Raw genomic sequence first — 16751 nt, 5'->3', positions numbered from 1 at the left:
TGAGGCTGTGTGTAATCAACTTAAAAACTTTCTACTGCCTCCACCAGTGTGGAGGATAAAAAAAATTCAATCTCCATTGTGTCATTTCGAGGTTACTCTGATCCACCTTCACTTACCTATCTGGTGAGTACCACCCCACCCTCTCACCTCCAGGGGCTTTGGTCAAGGCTCCTCCATTAACTGGAGGTACCCCTACACTGGCATTCCAGCTTGGTTTAGCTAAATCCCACTCAGACTTCACAGCTCAGCTCCTCTCTCCCTCCCAAAAGCTTCCTTTAACGTGGCCCCCTCTACTCCCTGAACCTAGGAAAAAACATCTATTACAGCACTCACAATACTCTTTGTTTCCTACACCACCACTATCAAATTCCTAACGCTTACTGAGCATACACCACTGGCGAGACACTATTTCAAGTGCTGCACATAGATTATCTCCTCTACATCTCAAAACCCTGTAAGCAAGCTAACACTTTTCAGACAAGAAAGCTGAGGCCCAAAGAAGTCAGACACTGTCCCAAGGTTCTGCAGTGCTGGGACGAGAACTCAGGCCAACTGGCTGCAGGGTCTGAGCTCTCACTCTTTACAGTGTCCTGCTGCCCAAAGGGTTTTACATTAGATCAGGGGCTTTTTGGGGGACATAATAGTGAAGGCTTACCAGATGCTTGCTGAGAAAATGATCAGAACAGTTACTACCTGAGAAGCTGTGTGCCCCATGAAGAGAGGCTGCAAGCTTTACTTCTAGTACTGTCCCCTGGGTAATGCTGGTTTAACACAGGATCTCTAGGGCTCTCTTCCAGCTAAAATAGATCATCAAAAACAAACCCTCCCTTTCTCCCGAGATGCCCTTCATAGGTGTTGTGACAGACATCTGTTTGCAAAACAAAACCCAAAAAACTAGTTACTGAGCAGTTAAGTGAGGCCTTTACCCAGTTGCACAGTCACAGAAGCACACAGAAACCTCATATTTAGAGGCAGGACCAACAAAACTATTCCAAAACATACTAATCTGATTTATTGTTGATGACAAAGAAAAATGCTCAAGGCAAGCCCACCTTTTCGTTTCCTAATTTAACAGTGATTTTCAAGGGAGGAGGGATTTGTAGTTCACTAAAAAAAATCAAAATTAGTATGCTTCACAGATAACACAAAAAAACTTTGGCCTACAAGGAATCTAGAAAGTATCTTGCTAAAACCCAGGAAATTATAGTAGCTAATAGTTAATATTGACAGAGTGCTTTTTATATTTCAGGCATTTTCACATCCATTATTCCTTTTTCTGGTACCCTTTAAAAGGTCCACTTTTTTTTTTTTTTTGAGGAGGATTAACCCTGAGCTAACTGCTGCCAATCTTCCTCTTTTTACTAAGGAAGACTGGCCCTGAGCTAATATTCATGCCCATCTTCCTCTACTTTATATGTGGGGACGCCTACCACAGCATGGCGTGCCAAGCCGTGCCATGTCCACACCCAGGATCCTAACCTGGAACCGGGGGCCCCGAAAGGTAATGTGCACACTTAACCGCTGCGCCACAGGGCCGGCCCCAAGGTCCCCTTTCAAGTTATCAGTCATTATCCCATTTTACAGAAGAATAAACTGAGGTTAACAGAAGTTACACAAATAGTTACATGGTTTCAACCTTAGGTCTATGTAGTCATCAAGCCCCATCCACTATATTAAGCTTCTTGGAGTTTAAGATGCGGCACAATCTCCCTTTCCTACACCCATTTTCAAGCAGGGCTGTGACCAAGGCTGGAGAACAGCTGCTGTGTCCTCCCTCTACCCTACAACTCAGGTATTTCATACATTTCTATCATCTAACAGAAGACGAACTCCGCCCTTACTCTTCTTCCCAACACGGCGCCCAACTGTTTAATTCGCGGGAATTACCATTCTAAGATTTCAATCTGCAAGGTCAGAGTTTAGGTAATTTAAGACGAAAGCCGCATTGGATTGGCAGATTTACCTTTAGATCCCAGAACCACAGAAGCTGCGAGATCCGCATTATAACGACACTTTCACAACTGATGGGAGAACTGCATAAAGCTTTCCTGTACTCCACTTCCGCTAAGTCTAAAATGACACCCTATTTCTAACCATCAGCTCACTTCGGACCAACGCCTTACCTAACACATTTTCAGGAGCCTCGCGAGGACCGCCTAGGCGCACAAACCTTACACGCTGTCATGAGTTAACCTCCAAGGCCACCTTGCAGGTCGGATCCTCCAGCAACACTTAGTCTGACCCGAGACCTCCCCTGTTACATGCAGAGGTCGACCTCACGCCCCTCCGCTCACAACCACCATGTGCGAAGTTTAATCTTGAGTTCGGCCAAAGACATTTCCTTTTTCCTTAAATGAAGAAAGAGGTTTGGACCTGTGCTCCCGCCTGGCTGCCCGGTACTCAGGACCCTTCCCGACGAGCGCCCGAGGCCGCCCCGCAGGACCCCGGGCGGGAAAGCGGAGCCCCCAGGGGGTGCGGACTACAGGCCACGCCGCCGGCCGCCGGGACTCCAGGCCCAGGGCGGAGCAGCGGCCGCGCCCGCGCTCCGAGCCCCGCCCCGCCCCGCCCCGCCCCCACCGCCGCCGGCGGGACTCCGCGCGCCCCCACCCCCCAGGCCTCCGCGCTCCCGCGCTCCCTCCCTCCCCGGCCCGGCCTCCCGCCCGCGCCCCGCGCTCACTGAACATCCCAGGCGGCTCCGGCTTCTCCCGCCGCCGCCGCCTCCGGGATCCGGCTGCTTCCGCCTCCGTCGTCCCTGCGGCAGGTCTCGCTCCGACGGCCGCCTCAGCCGGGCCCCCGCGCCCCGCGCCCCGCCGCCTCCGCCGCGGCTCTGGGCCGCCGCTCCATGACTGACTGACACGGAGCGGGCCGCGGGCTGGGCGCTCGGGCCTCCGACGCGCAACTGTCTCCGCCAATGGGCGAGGCGCCTCGGTGCTCGGCTGGCAATGCCTGGCGTGCGCGCCGCCCCGCCCCTTCGCGCCGCCGGCGTCGGGCGGAAGGAGCGCCCGGGGGGCCGCTCCCACGTGGTGGGCCGCGCGGAGGCCGACCTAGCCGCCGCTCTTCTCGTCCCCGCCCGTGGTCCCCATCCGGGGCTGGCCTCGAGGGCAGCACCTTACCTGAGGACGGCCCACTGCCCCCGCCCGCGGCCCTTACGTGGGCCCGACCTCCAGGTGAGCACCCGCCCCAGGGCCGACCCTCCGCTCGAGCAAGCAGTCCCTACCCAAGCCGGGGCCTCAGGTGAGCTCCTTACCTGGGGACGGACGCCCTTTGCCCCGGCTCTCGGCCCCTACCTGGGGCCAACCTCGAGGTGAGCTCCTTACCTGGGGACGGCTCTTTGCCTTCGCCCGCGGCTCGGACCTGGGGCCGACCTGGGGCCCACCTCGAGGGGAGCGCCTTGCCTAGGGACGACCCTCCGCCGCGGGCCTGGCCTCTCCCGTAGTCAGCAAGCGCTGGGCGAGAGCTGACTGGACTCTCTTCTTCGGCGACCTCTCACATCGCTCCTTGTTGCTCTCTCCTGACTCTCATTACTTGGTTTCATTCTGCTGGGCAGGATTCAGCATGTGGCCGCGCGTAAGCGGCCTTTGCGTGCGTACTAACGGCGCTCTGCTTCCCGCATCGGGCTTATTTTCACGTCGCCGAGGGCGCCGAGAGTGGAAAGTTGGTAGAACCCGGAGGGTATCTGGAGAGTCTTTGTTGCCAATTCTGCAAACACTTTTTAACTACTTTGTAGCTGTCGCGATGGCTGTCTAACATTGAACTTAGAAGTTAAATAAGTAGTTGTTGAACTGGTTGGTGAAACAGGAAAACTGACAGCGCTTGACTGTTCTTGTTCTCTGTAATAGAGTGATGGATACCATGCTGAATGGAAGTGTCCTTCACCCAGTGTTCTCTCATTCTGTGTATAGTTAGTTACCTATGGGAATAAGTTCCGAAGGTAGGTCTGTAGGATTTCAGGCCCCAGAGATTTAAAAAATGCAAGTGATCTAGCCCTCAGTGTAGCAAATTCTTTTGGTTTGACAGTATTTATATTAGAAACGTGGAACTGCGATCGTTTTTTGGCATTTCCATTGTCCTGTTTTGCTTTTTATTTTCAATAATTTTATTTCACTATTAAGCATCAAGAAAAATTTTCTCTTTTGAGGAACTGACTTGTTTCCCTTTGTATAATGAAAATGGCTTAACCTGATATGTTTCCCCTTTTTACTGTGACTTTTAGGAAACTCAAAGCTATGTTTACCTCGGTTTGGTAGTAATTGTAGGTGGTTGGTATGTTTACTTTCTTTCCTTATTCATGATTTAATTGTATTCTATTTTTACAGCCTTAATTGTGTAAATATATTTTGTAGAGTCTTTGGAAGCAATGTATGTTTGTAAATGTATACATAACTGAATGTAGTGAGAAGTTACTGTTGCAGCTGAAATAACAGTATTTGTATTAGGATTGGGTTTATACTGTATTTCTTTTTACTTGCAGAATTTTTCTCCATATATTGCTTGTTTATCTCTTGAAGCTCTTTAATGGAGCTGGTCCTAATACATAATACATAGTATATTTCAGAAGATTTGTGCAGAAACTTTTTCCATCTAAAACCATGTGTGAATGAATCTGTTTTCAAAGTACTTTGAACACTTTGCATTTTGTCCACTTGAATTCCTGCACACGCACTTCTGGGGTTGTGGTGTTTGATCACAGCAGGAAAACTTGTACCTATGTGTGTGTTTTCTGCCTGCTGTTGTCTGAATTTCCCCTGGAAAATTCATGGGCTCAAGCGTCTTATGTATAGACTTGGGCTTGACAATTCTGTTGATGTGTTTTAATTCATTGAAAAAAAAATTTTAAGGACTATATATTATTTGACAATAAGATAGATAATGTTTATTTTCTGGTGCTTGTTGAGTTTGACCTTAATCTAATATTTTTTTTCCATTGTTTTAAATCTTAGAAAAAGTGTAGCAATGGCTGCTGTTTATTCTGGCATTTCCCTTAAGCTTAAAAGCAAGGCAACTTCCTGGGAAGATAAACTGAAACTAGCTCACTTTGCTTGGATTTCCCACCAATGCTTTCTTCCAAATAAAGAACAAGTAAGTTTAATGTGAAACTTACATTTCTACAACTTAAAATAATTAACACTTATGTAAATTGCATATTGACACTTAGTTAAGATTTTAAAAGATTAGAGAAAAGATTGGGGAAGGAAACATGGTTGGAAGTTAAAAGTAATGTCAGTGAAAAAAGGTATTGTAAGGAATTACATTAGTAAAGTTTTTCTGTTACAAAATCTAGTTAGCATTTCTCTTATGTTCGGAAACATCTCTTATATTCTGAATGAAGTATGTGTATCAGTGAACAAATTGGGAATTAGGTTACAGAAGTTAAGTTCTGCGTCTTTAGGCAGCTCCATTTACTTGTAAATCCAAAGTGATGCTCCAGTAGTGTTGCTTGTTGGTGCTTTGTTAAACATCTTTGGACTTTGATGAATTGAAGGTTGGGAAGTAGAGAAGGTTTAGTATTTGTACTAAGCCGTTCTAGAAATAGATTAGGAACTAAGAAAGACATCGCTCATTTTTAACATTTCTCAGGCTTATTTGGCTAAAAAATACTGTGAATACAATGGAGACACCAGGATGATGAGCTCACGAAATTGGATTAACATACACACGTATGCTGGTATTAAGACAGCACAAAATGTGTCAAAGATGGATTACATCTGTTAAAATGATGATGAGGTACAGTATGTGGAGCGCTGTCATATTTGCTAGTAGTTCCTAAATCTGGCTGCACCTGAGACTCCTTTTGGCAGCTTGACAGTCACTTAGCAAATGCTACACAGGGTAAGCCAAAAGGGGAAGTCATGGCAGACAATTCGATCAAGGGCTTCACTATCTTATCCTGAGAGGTTTTTTTCCTTTTAGCATCTGTCACTGTTCATTCTGTTAGTGACAGTTCTCGTATCATGAACTGAGGCCTCACCACCTTTCCTCATGTTTATGAATCAGGAAACATGTCACAATAATGGAAACTATATATGTTCAACCCTCCTTTTCATAAGGCACTTGTGCATTATTTCACAGAAGACTCTCTGTCTTCTGCGTAAGGTAAATAGATTGGAGGGTTAAGCCATGGGTAACATGGGCAGCCTGGGCACAAACCCCTGTCCTTTGACTCTACATTTTTACTTTTGTGTGTGATTCATTTTGTGGCCATTCTGAGCAATTCTTGTGCTTCCAGCTTTTAAAATTTAGTACAACTTCAGAGAAGTTAGAAGTTAGAAGAAACTGTTGTTTCACTTGAAATTTTTTATTTGACCCATGAAGACAAAGTTCTTTTTTGTTGTTGTTGAGGATGATTGGCCCTGAGCTAAATCTGTGCCAATCTTCTTCTATTTTGTATGTGGGATGCTACCACAGCATGGCTTGAGGAGCGGTGTGTAGGTCCACACCTGGGATCCAAACCTGGGAACCTGGGGCTGCTTAGGTGGAGTTTGTGAACCTAACCACTATGCCACCAGGCCGACCCCCAAAATTTGTTGTTTTCTTTTTTTATTACTTCTTTAATAATAAACATTTTAAGATACCTGAATATGTATGCAATAAAATATTACCAAAGATAAGTTTTAAAGGATAGTTTTTTCCGCTGACAGTTGGATTTGCTTATGCATGGAATGTCCCTATAAATGCCTGTCCTCTTTCTTTGTTGCTAAAGAAATTCATTTATTTTCAGAGTATATTTCTTCCAAATTCAGGTATTACTTGATTGGGCAAGACAGTCGTTGGTTGCATTTTATAAGAAAAAACTTGAGCTGAAGGAAGACATTGTTGAAAGGCTTTGGATCTATATAGATAACATTCTGCACAGCAGAAAATTGCAGAATCTCCTCAAGAATGGAAAGACAATTAACCTTCAGATTTCCCTAGTCAAGGTAATTAACAATTTCCTGTGTTGTCCTGTATCTGTTACATGCATCTCTGTTGATTTCCTGTTAATGCTAGAGGCTTGTTTCAGGTTTAATTATATGAAGATGCAGCAAATATCAAGGTAGGGGAGGAGAAGGAAATAATACTATTAGAATTATAATAGCAACTCGTATTTATTGAATGTGTATTGTATGCTCTACACTGTGCTAAGCACTGTTATTTAATATTCAAGAAAAGCATAGAAGTGTTTCATAAACTGATTGTTGATTACCTTTTTAATTGGAAAAGATGACCAGCAAATTATACTGCTTTGTGATTTTCCCCCCACCTTTTTGTTGGCTTAGAGGGAAATCAAAGGCCAAAATCTGGATAGGAATTGCTGCCAAGGTTGTTTGACTCAAAGTGATTTTGAAGTCGGAGATCAGAATTACGAACCTCATTGTCAAAACTGAGTATCATGAAATACTGTAAGAGTAGCTGGTGACAATAAACAGTACTACTAATGAGCACTTACTGTGTATCAGGCTCAGAGCAGTTAAGTAAGTTGCTGAGAGTCACACAGCTAGTAAGTGGTTGAGCCGGGATTTGAACCTAGATCTGCTTGATTGCAAAGCCTGTTTTCTTGACCATAATACCATCTCACCCATATGAGTGTGCAGGCTGAAAGAGAAGAGCCATAGAGGCTGGTAAAAGAAGAATTAAATAGTTCAGCTGCCTGATGATTCATAGGCTTTAGTAGTTCTTGAAATTCTGTTCTAAATTGTGTGTCGCTTTTAAAAATAATAGACGACTGGTCACCAAAGTGGGTTATTCTGAATGGTTCTTTGCGAGTGTGGGAAGAAAATCTTACGACATCTCTATATGTTTAAAAAAAAAGTTATGTTTTAATTTTCATGCATGCTTTATAATTATATAAATAGTAGTACTATAGTACATGCATACAATTTATAAATAAATTATCCTTATTGGGTGTAAGTGTGGAAAAAGTTTTTGTAGATGGATTATGTAGTCAGAAGAATTTGGAAATCACTGTGGTAATGCATTGGCATTTAGGTATTTGACATTTTTGTTTCAGCTTTTCCAGAGAAAGCATTTCCTTGAATGGAGATCATCACATCTGTGTCATTTGGCTACTGATAACTTAGCATCCAAGATAAATTTGATTCTCAGATGCCGTAAGACTAGGAGCAAGTCACATAGCCTATGAGTGAATTTAGGAATCTGCTCAGCCCTCATAATTTCTGGTGTTTGTGAATTTCTGATTTTTGGAAGGAGTAGACTGTGGGGTTGCTATATAATAAGTAGTTATCTGGCATCAATGGCTTTCCTTTTTTAAGAGTGCCTTTTGCTTTGTCTTTTTAAATAGAAACAGTATAATTGACTATAAAAATGTATTTTTGATTACAGGATCATAACCCAAGGTTACTGTCCGTCCACCTGTAGCTTCTAAGCTGAATTGCAGGTTTAGGATCCAAGAAAAAGTGATCTGTAGAGTTTAAGCTTTACAAACCCCAGCTCTTTAAACAGGGACAGCAGATTTACAAAGGCATCAATCCCTTTCTCAAATGTATATTGATAGGAGGTGGATGTGTGAAGGAATTAAAACAGGTACTTTACTTTCCTTTGGTACATTAAGTAAATGTTAAGTTCATTTAGATATGATAATCTGGGCATTTCGTTCTCATCAAGGTGAGGGCAAGGAGTGAGTTTATTGATTCTGTTGTATTTTTTGTGTATATATTTGGGTTTAGAGTCAGTAATGGTTGTCTTTCTTTCTTAATGCTCAGATCATAAATGAGAGAATAGCCGAGTTCTCTCTTTCGGGATCCCAAAGAAACATCCGTGCTGTGCTGAGTTGCTGCCAGGGCATCCTCTCAACACCTGCCCTTGCTGTCATCTACACAGCCAAACAGGAGCTGATAGTCACCTTGTTGAGCCAGCTGTGCTGGTCCACCTGTAGGCAGCCAGAAGCAGCTGTGGTACCCCAGTTATTCGAGGTCATTCACCTGGCCCTTGGCCATTACATCTTGATCCAGCAGCAGCAGGTCAACCCAAGACGTGCCTTTGGGGAGGTGACTGGGCATCTGCTCCAGCCCTGCCTAGTCCTGAGGCACTTACTTTCGGGGGGCACGTGGACACAGGGTGGCCAGGGCCAGCTGCGGCAGGCACTGAGCCGGGATGTTAGGAGTCAGATTGAGGCCATGCTTCGAGGCGGAGCTTTTCAGCCCGAGCTACTCTCATCCTACAAAGAGGAGCTCTTGGAGCAGCAGCAAGGTGACCAGAAGATGGGGACCATGAAGAATCTTCTAGCTCCCATGGACACTGTGATTGCTAGATTGGTAGATACCAGCTACTGTGAACCATCCCTTCATGCTGCTGTTGTAGCCAACTCAGTGGCCTTGCTATATAAGCTCTTTCTAGATTCTTACTTCAAGGAGGGGAACCAGCTTCTCTGCTTCCGGGCGCTCCCCAGGCTATTTGGCTGCTTGAGGCTTTCCCACCTGCCAGAGGAGCAGATAAAAGCCCTGTCCACCTCAGACTGGACCACCGAACTCCTGGTTGTGGAACAGCTATTGAACTCTGTGGCCAACAGTAATATCTACAACATTGCCACTGATAGGATTCGGCATGGAGAAGCTCAGTTCCACTTTTACCGCCGTTTGGCTGAGCTGCTGATAAACCATTCCCAAGCCTCTGTGCCGGCCTGGTTCCGCTGCCTCAAGGTTCTGATGTCTCTGAACCATTTGATTTTGGAGCCAGACCTGGATGACCTCTTGGCTTCAGCGTGGATTGATGCAGAAGTAACAGAGTTTCGAACCCGAAAAGCCCAGGAGGCACTTATCAACACTCTCTTCCAAACATATGTCAAACTCCGGCAGGTGCCACGGTTGTTTGAGGAGATTTTGGAGGTGATCTGTCGTCCGGCTGCTGAGGCGCTGAGGCAGCCAGTGCTGGCCGCAGGGCCCTCCACGGTGCTCTGTGAGTGCCTCCTGGAGTTGCCCCCCAGTCAGGTCTTGGATGCATGGTCCCTTGTGCTGGACAAGTTCCAGTCTTTGGTCTTGCCTTCTCTGCGAGCTGATGTCGACATGGCCCTGAAGTCCCTGTCCCTGAGCTCGCTGCTGCACTGCGTCATGTTCAATATGAGGAGTCTGGACAATAGCACACCTCTGCCTGTCATCAGACGGACACAGTGCACGATGGAAAGGATGCTCCAAGAGCTCGTGAAGCCCCTGCTGCACATTCTCCTGGACTGCCAGGGCCCAGACTGTGAGCTGTGGCTACAGAAGGTCAGTGACTCTGCGCTCCTGCTCTCATACACCTGGGCCCAGGTTGATGCCATGCTTAGTCTAAACTGTAGCCAGTATCACTCTGTGTCTGGGGCCTTTACTGGTGGTGTTCCAGAGGTCTCTGACCTCCCTTCATTGCTCCCAGGTATAGAAACATGCCACTGGAAGAAGATAGAAAAGCTTGTGGCTCAATTTGACACTCTCGGCAGATATTGCTTAGAACACCTCTACCTGCAGAAAATGAAAAGGACTTTGGTGCAAACTAGTTTCCTGTCTGAAGCAGCCCTCCACTCTCTTAAGTGTGATGCTGCCTACATTCTTGGTTCTGGCAGAGAAAGCTTGACTCAGAGGACCGCAGCTTCCTGGGATGGTGAAGTGGGGACAGTGAGTGCACTCACATACCCCGTAGCACACTGGCACTTGGTTATGTCAAATCTCTCCATTTTAATATCGTACCTCTCTCCAGATGATGTGAGATACCTGGCTGATGTCCTGCTAAGAACTTTACCAATGAGCAGAGCCCAGGAAGGCTCAGCAGATGAGGAGCTAAATGTCACACTTGAGAACATATCCAAGGCCGTCCTTCACAGCCCTCTCTTTCCAGAAATGCAGTCCCTTCATTCTGCTTTCTTAATGTGCCTAACTGCAAGATGTACTAGCATTCTGTGTTCTGGTGTCCAAAGTGACTCTAGTCTTCTTAGTCAGCAGCTTCCCTGGCTTTTTGTAAAGGACCACATGGTTGTGGCTCACTGGGAAAACATATTTGCAAAAGTTGGACCTGATGTTGTAGAACCAAGAGGAGAAATTGCCCAAAACTTACTATCCTTGGTCAGGAGCGACTTTCCCATTCAGCTGGAGGGGGAACAATTAGACAGCATCCTGCGGCTTTTAGAAGTTGTTTCTACTCTGCAACTGGACAACCTCTTGAGTCCCCATCATGTGTGTTATTTTCTTCTGTTACTGTCCATGGCCATCAGCAAGGTGGGGGGCTCTTGCTCCTCCTCACTGAACCTCAAGTTTTTGATGACTTGCTACCAGCTCCTTGCTTACCTGCAAAGGGGCAAAAGTGCCCGCTCAGTGCTCAAAGTCATGTACATTAGTGATATTTTTGAGATTGTACTGACCTCATTGTTCAAAATGAGTAGTAGATTTCTTATTGATATGGATGACCCTTCTTGGTTGGAATTCCTCCAAGTGATAGGGACATTCTTAGAACAGCTCATGCAGTTGCTTATCCAGATAAAGCTGAGCTTGGTGCTCAATTTTGGGAAAATCATCGCATTCCTCTCAAGGTTCAAACCGTACACTGAAGCAACTTCAGGCAAACAATTGGAAAATCAAACTCCTCTGGGCAGGCAGCTCCTTCTGGTGTCTTTAACTAAGTTATGCCAAGTCCTGGGGCCTTTTGTTAAAGAATGGATGCAGCAACACGAGGCCACAGAAGCACTGCCTGAGCTGTTGCAGCAAGCCATTCTCCATACTGGAGTTGTGCTCCAGCTCTGCTTGGTACATGGGGCGCAGGGCCGGCGCCTTCCCTCTGCCTTCATCTCGTCGGTTAGCACACTCTTGGAAGCAGATGTGGGCCAGCACTCCAGGCACCACGGGACAGAGATTTCCCCAATGACAGACAAAATGCAGCTCTCCCATCCTGCCCTCTACCAGAGTGTTTACTCTCAAATACTGTCAGAGTTGCCAGCTCTTGCAGGAGACACTCAGTCTTTCCAGGCAGCTGTGCGGTTTTTAACTCTGTTCCTTTTGGCCCCAGAACTACATCCCAAGAAGGATTCTGTTTTTATCTCCATATTTCATTCTGTGAGAAAAGTTCTTGCAGGTAAGATCTTTTCTCTTGAGTTGATTCTGCACTGCAGAGTTTTTGGTGAAAGCTAGCTAAGTGGCCGGCAAAGAGAGCTTCCCCCCACCTTGGAGCAGGTGTTCATTTCAGAAGGAACGACACGGTGAGTGGTGAGAAAACCCCCCTCCCGTCGACTCCCAGGAATGCATTTCCAATATCTGCCTTCTCTGCACGTGGAAGCAGCACCCTCACAGTTGTGTCCTTGCCTTTTTATACAAATGGTATTCTTATCGATATGTTGTTTAGCACCTTAGTTTTTCACTTATTTTGGAGATTGTTCTAGTTTATAGTTTTGAGATATACTATTCTCTTTTAGTTTTTATCTGTCCTGGCCCTGGATGGTCAACAGATAAATTCATCCTTATTAGTAGGCTCTTCTGTATTAGATCTTGAGTGCCATCAGTTGACTTAAGAAAGATACAAGATCTGCCAACTTTTAAAAAATGCAAATGACTGATTTTTAGGGAAATTCATAAAATCCCTTGAGGGCAGAACTTCAACCCCTAGGTCTCAGTGTGGTGCCCAGCTATCATTGGGGCTATAGGTGCTGGCCAGAAAGAGGCTCAGCCTGTGATGTCATCTGGGCCTTTCAGTTGGATATTGACTTTCTAGGCCAGCTGATCAGAAACGCAAACCCAGCCAGTGTCTTCGTGCAGGATGATTCGATATCTCTTGTCCTTTAGGTCAAAGGTTACTGGGCTAGATTTCATCCCTAACTGTTTCAAGTTGGTGTGGGTTCGTTTTGCCTTTTTGTTTTGGTTATTGAGGGGTTGAGGTTAGTTATGATAGTCCTTTGAGGTGAGTTTGGGGGGTGGTCCATCAGCCAAGCCTAACCCTCAGAACCCATGCCAACTTCTCTATTTCCCTGTGGAGAAGCTGTGATGGGCGAGATGGGGCCACAGTCGTGCTCAGATACAAAAGCATTAAATGAGGCCTTGTAGGAAGTAAAGCTGACTAGTCTGCCTGGGCCAGCGCCAGAACTGAAGTGTGTGGCCTGAATAACGCTGCTATTGTCTCCCTTTGAATAGCCTTTCTATCTCTGCCTTGATTGTGGATTGACTGAAAGGCTTTGGTGTCACATGTTCTATCTTATTCTTTCAGCAACTTTTTTAAGGAATGGTGTTCACCTTCTTAATGGGGGCTAAAATTTAGTCTTTTATTAACACTAGTTACAGTGTTCTAAATTAATGTTCTAAGAAATGGCAGCTGGTGGTCTAAACCTCTGCCCCCTCTGCCCCTTTGTTAAACAAAATACTGTGTTCCTCCTTTTTTCCTCCAACCTTTGTGAGTTGAGGTTGCCTCTGAGTTCTAACTGTGTGTCCTTTGGCTTGTGGTACTTCTGACTCCAAGGACAAAATCTCAGTCATGCTCTTGGAGGGGATGAGGCCAGCTGCCCTACTGAGCCCTCAGACCACGGGCCCAAGTGTTGCCACTTGGTCCATGCCTCATACACCTGAGCTGCTGGACTGTGTCTAGAGAAGGGACTAGAGGAGAGAGAAGTCTGGAAGAAATGCCAAGTGAGGAGTCGCCCAAGGCTTTGGGCGAGAGAGGGAGCATCAAGGTGGCTTTGAATAACCAAAGGGTGGCCACCTGTATCCTCAGACTTGATTCACATAGGTTTCAGCTCATAAAAATGAGCATTTGTAAGGATACTTTCTCACAGTGGAATAGACTACCTCAATTCAATTATAGAAACCATCACTTTTAAAAATGCTTAAAATGCTTAAAAATGTGTGGAACTCTGTCCTACTCTGGAGATGACTGAAGTGTTGATTTTGACCTATCTAATTAAGTAAACAGGCACTCACATAAATTATACAAATTACAGGACAGTTGCTATAAAGTGGCCCAGAACTATGGACTTTGGGTTGAAAGGTGCATGCAGGCAAAGTGTTAGTAAGCAGTGGCCTCAGAGGGATAGGTAGGGCCAGTGGAGATGGTGGGGAGTGCTAATGCTGAGCCTTCCATGTGGTAGACACTCCGCAGTGCCCTTTATTTTATTTGCCAACCACAGGAGTTGGTGCTGTTCTGCCCATTTCACTGATGTGGGAATTAAGGCTCAGAGAGGTCATGAGTCCAGGATCTTACAGCTTGTAGGAGACTCGGACCTACATCTTTCTCTCAAAGCCTTTGGTCCTCCCCTCCCCACCATGCTGTATGTAGTAAGCAAAGCCCTGGGACGTAGGAAGGTATTCTGGCAATGTGGAATAGTCTGATGGGCTGAAACATGGCTGGAAAGATAAGCTGGGGTCAGATTATAAAGGGCCTTAAAGGCCCTAACCTCGAGTTTTATTCTGAAACTGTGGGCCACAGGACCCTGGGACGATAGAAGGCTGTCCCACATTAAGTGGGAAACAGCTGGATGACTGACAGGCAGGTCCCCAGAAGTTTGAGATTCTTTTAATCTCTTTAACGTTCCCATCTGTTTAAAAGTACCATCCACCCCTGTGTTCCTACTGATTATATAAAAGAATAAAAGGAAAGTAGAAAAAAAGTATAAAGAAAGTAAGAGTGACCTATCTCCCATGGTCCAGAGTTAAGCACTGCTAAACATTATCATTCTGTCAGGCTCTTCTTTGCACTGTGTGTGAGATGCTGGTGTCATGCTGTAAATGTTGTGTGTCCTGCTTTTTTCACCTACACATGAGTATTTCCATGCCGCTGAAATGGTGACTTAATTTGTTGGCTGCACTCTGTTTCATCATATAGCTGCTCTGGTTTGTTTCACCTGCCTCTTGTCTATCACATCTTGACAGTTTTGATTTCTTTTCCACACAGATCCTGCAATTTCAGTTCAGGTAATTCAGGATTTTGAACCTCATTTGGGAGCCTTGTTCACCCAAATGTTAGAGGTTGGGACAACAGAGGACTTCAGGATGGTGATGCGGTATATTCTCCAAGGATTAGACATCTGTAATATGTGGAGAGCAGATTTACAGGTGTGTAGCTCCTTTCTTGCTTGTGTGGCAGGCATGTAGACAGTATTTGCTCAAATGGGAAAAGTTATTTGAGATGCAGCGTCACCCCTAAAACTAATTAAGCACACACAGTCAGACCAATAGACACTATAGGCAAAAAGGGAGTTTGCGGAGGGAGCTCTGGCCTCTCGAGAGGCCCAGGGCCTCAATGTAAGGAGGTCTTATTTTTCAAAGGGAAACTTTTTCAAATTGCAACTGTGTGTTCTTGTTATGTGAAATACTAAATATGATATAAATGTTGACATTAACGTAAAAAGTTAAATTCTGTTCATCCATTGTTTAAGATCTTCCCCGTCATACTTTTTGAAAAATTTTACTTGATTTGGTCATACAGCCTGGCTCCCATTTGAGAATCACTCAAGTTAGCAAGCTGCCCTCAATCCTTTGCGCCTTTGTTTATTTGGTAGTTGCTAATAAAGCCCTGTATTTGCATTTGGCATTACGTATTTTACTGAGCCCGTGCATGGAGATCACATGCTAGATTTGGTACTCTCAACGGCCCATGCATTGGACTGGTCAGATATTGTCCCTGCTTGCACAGGAGGAATAAACCCACAGAGCTAACTATTGTGGGGCCAGGATTACGACCCAAGTCTTCTAGTTCTGAGCTTTCTCTGCATCACAAGTGGCTTCTTGATTTCTGATTATAATCAACACACAAGGATTGGGTTTTGATTTGGGTGGGAGGAGAGCTGGAGAGGGTAATTTAGGTCAGAGTTGGGCAGCAGGGAGAACTCATGTCTCCTTTACGTGAGCATGAGGCCCAGGCTGGACCAGATTGGCTGCTCTGCACTGCCTGCAGCACTTGCCCATCTCTCTCTGGAAGTTTTCATTGTGCGTCTTTGCAGCACGATTGAGCTATAGCTGTGAGAAGGCTTCTGGGCTTCCCTTCCACAAGCCAAGGAAAAATAAACCATAAATTTCTGTTTAAACCAGTCAGATAGTCGGAGAAGATTCACAAAGGAGATGACACTCAAACCGAGCATTCATAGGATTTCAGGGGGGTGGCCTGGAGTGGAAGGACATTGCTATGGAGACAGGGTGGAGGGTGATGTGTGCACAACATAGTGAGCGTGTCCTCTGCTGGGAGCAGAGGATGTGTGAGTGTGAGAAGATGGACGGGCAAGGGAGGCATCAACGTTCAGGCCCTTGGTGGGTAGACACACCCTGCAGGTTGGTGGGAGAGGGGGACCTAAGCTCAGGGGAGAGAGTGAGCCTGCTGACAGGGTTAGGGATGGGGATTAGGGAATGTGTGTAGGGATGTGTCTAGTCAGGGAGTGAGAGGGAAAGCGAGGAGCAAAGGATGGAAGCCAGAATTTTGTGGGCTGTGGGTCTGCAGTGTTAGGGGAGGAAGAAGAGACTAATGTGACGCTGAAATTGATGGTGTCAATCAAACGCCTGGCACAGCGTCAGATATTTATTGACAGAGGCACTCAGTGAAGATAGTTTCCTTCCCACATACTTCCCTTCACATGGTTTAAGCCCTCCCCTGTACTCCCACACCTAATCCAGCTGTTTGACTTTGTCCGTGTTTCCTCCTTTTATCCGTGAGCACATACAGTTTTTGCACAGGTAGGTTACAGCCAGCCTCCTCTTTCCACACTGTTTTGACAGGATGGGATATCTATAATTAGACCAGAGTACTTGTTTGTGGCCTTCTTTTATTTTACTCTCTGGCACATGTACATGTTTGGTTTAATGAGATGCTAATGAAAACAAGCG

At 45.7% G+C, this 16751-nt stretch overlaps 2 protein-coding genes across 18 annotated transcripts in view; one reads left to right on the top strand and one right to left on the bottom strand.

The window, feature by feature from the left end:
• The window catches only part of TAF5L (TATA-box binding protein associated factor 5 like), a 30794-nt gene extending 26975 nt beyond the window's left edge, over positions 1-3819 (bottom strand). The window contains exon 1 of one of the 6 annotated variants that reach the window (XM_070566889.1): positions 3318-3819. The gene's annotated coding sequence lies outside the window, so the exon portion shown is untranslated. Of the gene's footprint in view, positions 1-2123; positions 2565-2677; positions 2810-3317 lie in introns of those variants that run through there. The other 5 variants (XM_070566897.1, XM_070566911.1, XM_008533646.2 and 2 more) reach the window with 5 other exon arrangements.
• The window catches only part of URB2 (URB2 ribosome biogenesis homolog), a 34053-nt gene continuing 20152 nt past the window's right edge, over positions 2851-16751 (top strand). The window contains exons 1-6 of one of the 12 annotated variants that reach the window (XM_070566829.1): positions 2938-3167; positions 4941-5079; positions 5578-5724; positions 6741-6917; positions 8700-12030; positions 14830-14990. In XM_070566829.1, coding sequence (XP_070422930.1) covers positions 9114-12030; positions 14830-14990 — 3078 coding nt within the window. In that variant the 5' untranslated portion in view covers positions 2938-3167; positions 4941-5079; positions 5578-5724; positions 6741-6917; positions 8700-9113. Of the gene's footprint in view, positions 3305-4940; positions 5080-5577; positions 5725-6740; positions 6918-8699; positions 12155-14829; positions 14991-16751 lie in introns of all 12 variants that reach the window. The other 11 variants (XM_070566858.1, XM_070566847.1, XM_070566838.1 and 8 more) reach the window with 11 other exon arrangements.

Source organism: Equus przewalskii, chromosome 1, assembly GCF_037783145.1.
Source record: "Equus przewalskii isolate Varuska chromosome 1, EquPr2, whole genome shotgun sequence".
In the NCBI taxonomy this organism is placed as follows: domain Eukaryota; kingdom Metazoa; phylum Chordata; class Mammalia; order Perissodactyla; family Equidae; genus Equus; species Equus przewalskii.
The sequence above is the reverse complement of the archived record's forward strand: the minus strand, read 5'-3'. Positions and strand labels throughout refer to the sequence as shown.